The sequence below is a fragment of the Hordeum vulgare genome, chromosome 4H (genome assembly GCF_904849725.1).
Source record: "Hordeum vulgare subsp. vulgare chromosome 4H, MorexV3_pseudomolecules_assembly, whole genome shotgun sequence".
Classification (NCBI taxonomy): domain Eukaryota; kingdom Viridiplantae; phylum Streptophyta; class Magnoliopsida; order Poales; family Poaceae; genus Hordeum; species Hordeum vulgare.
Genome location: NC_058521.1, coordinates 439,299,803 through 439,301,808, shown reverse-complemented (window position 1 = coordinate 439,301,808; position 2,006 = coordinate 439,299,803). Strand labels below are relative to the sequence as shown.

General features: G+C 49.2%; 1 protein-coding gene across 1 annotated transcript; it reads right to left on the bottom strand.

The window, feature by feature from the left end:
* Positions 1-281: 281 nt before the first annotated feature.
* Positions 282-1,224, bottom strand: LOC123450595. The gene has a single exon (XM_045127765.1). It carries the CDS (start codon positions 1,222-1,224, stop codon positions 340-342), a length of 885 nt encoding a protein of 294 aa, XP_044983700.1. The 3' UTR covers positions 282-339.
* Between the last annotated feature and the right edge of the window lie 782 nt (positions 1,225-2,006).

Below are 2,006 nucleotides of genomic sequence, written 5' to 3'. Positions count from 1 at the left end.
GTGTTTTCTAACAACAAGTATTTTGGTATAGAGGAAGTAATAAACTACTCCCTCCGTCCGAAAATACTTGTTTTAAAAATACATATAATGGATGTATCTATAATTAAAATAAGTCTAGATACATTCATCTCTAGAACAAGTATTTCCGGACGGAGGTAGTATAAATATACAAGGCCAATGAAAGCAAAGTATCAACACGACAAGAGATATCTAGTGACCTAGTAACAATTTAATACTCCAAAAAATATGTGCATTTCTATTTCTCTAAATCAAACCCCTAGCGATCTACCATGCAATCTGCAACTTCACATATAGCATCTTTCAAATCCCAATCACACCTCACCCCCAAAACCCTGACGACGTCCCCACCGTAGTCTGAGGGGCGAAGCCAACTATGGTCTGGCAGACGGCCACCGCGCCGCTGCTGCATAATGCCGGAATAGAGCTAACCGTCCGCCTGTAGGGCCCTAGCCATTTAGTCATCATGAACCGCCTCTTCCTCCAGGGCGGCACACTGAGGCCGCTGCTCTTGAGCGAGCGCCGTGCTGCGGACGCTGCAAGCTTGACAACTTGCCTGAGGTGCTCTGGGCGCGCGATCAGCACTTCCGGTAGTGCCGTCCGAACTGCCTCGTACTCCTCGGTCGACCGAGCGACATCAAACTCCGTCGCGAAGCCGACGTCCACGATGTACCTTGTCCCGCCCCCGCCAGCGACGACGTCGATGTATTCGTAGCTCCCGGCGGTCACGCCACTCGACTTGTCCCAACGCACCTTGCACAGGCCGGCGTCGTGGCCACGCTCGCGCAGGCGGGACAACACGGTGCGCCGGAAAGCCAACTGGTTCGGCCGCAGATCATCCAACCCGCGCATGGCATCCGCCACGGCAAAGACGAGCCGGCGGCGTAGCTCGTCAGCACTGCTATCGGTCGGGTCAAGATTGTTCTTGATCTCTGCCAGCATGTCGGCCGCCGCCGTTGAGCTGGTGTCGCCGTTAGGCTCGTCATCCACATCAGAGGAGCCTTCCAACGCGAGGGTGGCCGATGGGACTGTCGCGTCCGTCTCGAGGAGGTAATCGTTGACGAGGCTGGAGAGTGCGGCCGCCTCGTGCTCGCTGCCGCTGCTGTCTGCGCTTCTGGGGAGAGCAGCCAGGCGGGCTCTCGCCGCCGCATCGAGGGGCGCCGTGGCCCGCTTCGGCCTGGGGCGGGGCATCGGCGCCGCTGGCATCTGCAGTTGGTGAGAGGGGGGTGGATGCATGTCAGTGGTAATGATCTGCGATTTCGTCGTAGGCAATGTAACGCGGTGCATGCGACCGAAGTGTATATCGCGGTGGAGTGGTCAAGAAATGTCAGCAGGTGTCGACAGAACGCCACCATTGTTAGCTCATTAGCTTAAGAAGAAGCAAACACAACGTCCAACTACGCTAGTACTCCCTCCGTTCCTAAATATAAGTCTTTTTAAGAGATTTCACTAATGGTCTACATATGGAGCAAAATGAGTGTGAATCTATATACTAAAGTATGTCTATATACATCCGTATATAGTCCACTAGTGAAATCTCTAAAAGGACTTATATTTAGGAACGGAGGGAGTAGTGCTTAGTTATTCTTAGTTAAAAATAGTTATTTTTAGTGGACATTGACTTATCATTGACAAAGGTCATCTCATCTCCTTTACAATAGTATGTATATGATCTAGATGCTTAGATCTGATGGTTGATTTACAAATACTAGCATTTTAGTGCTTTTGGGGAACATGATTTAAGGATTGCACATACATACATATATGTGTGAAGGGCCTCTTTGATTAGCAGGATTTGGAAAACACGGGAATAAAAAATAAATAGAATTAGAGTGGCATGCCCACTTAAATCCTATAAGGCTAGTAAGAAGTGTTTGATGCCATAGTTTTTTTTTGTAAAAGGAGGGACAAATGTAGGGAAAATTCCTAAGATTTTAATCCGCCAAAAATACTATAAAATTCTCATGAATAAAAGGGGCCCCAATTTT

Excerpts from the sequence above, each read along its gene's own strand:
- LOC123450595 (XM_045127765.1), bottom strand. The coding sequence starts at position 1,224 with ATGCCAGCGGCGCCGATGCCCCGCCCCAGGCCGAAGCGGGCCACGGCG.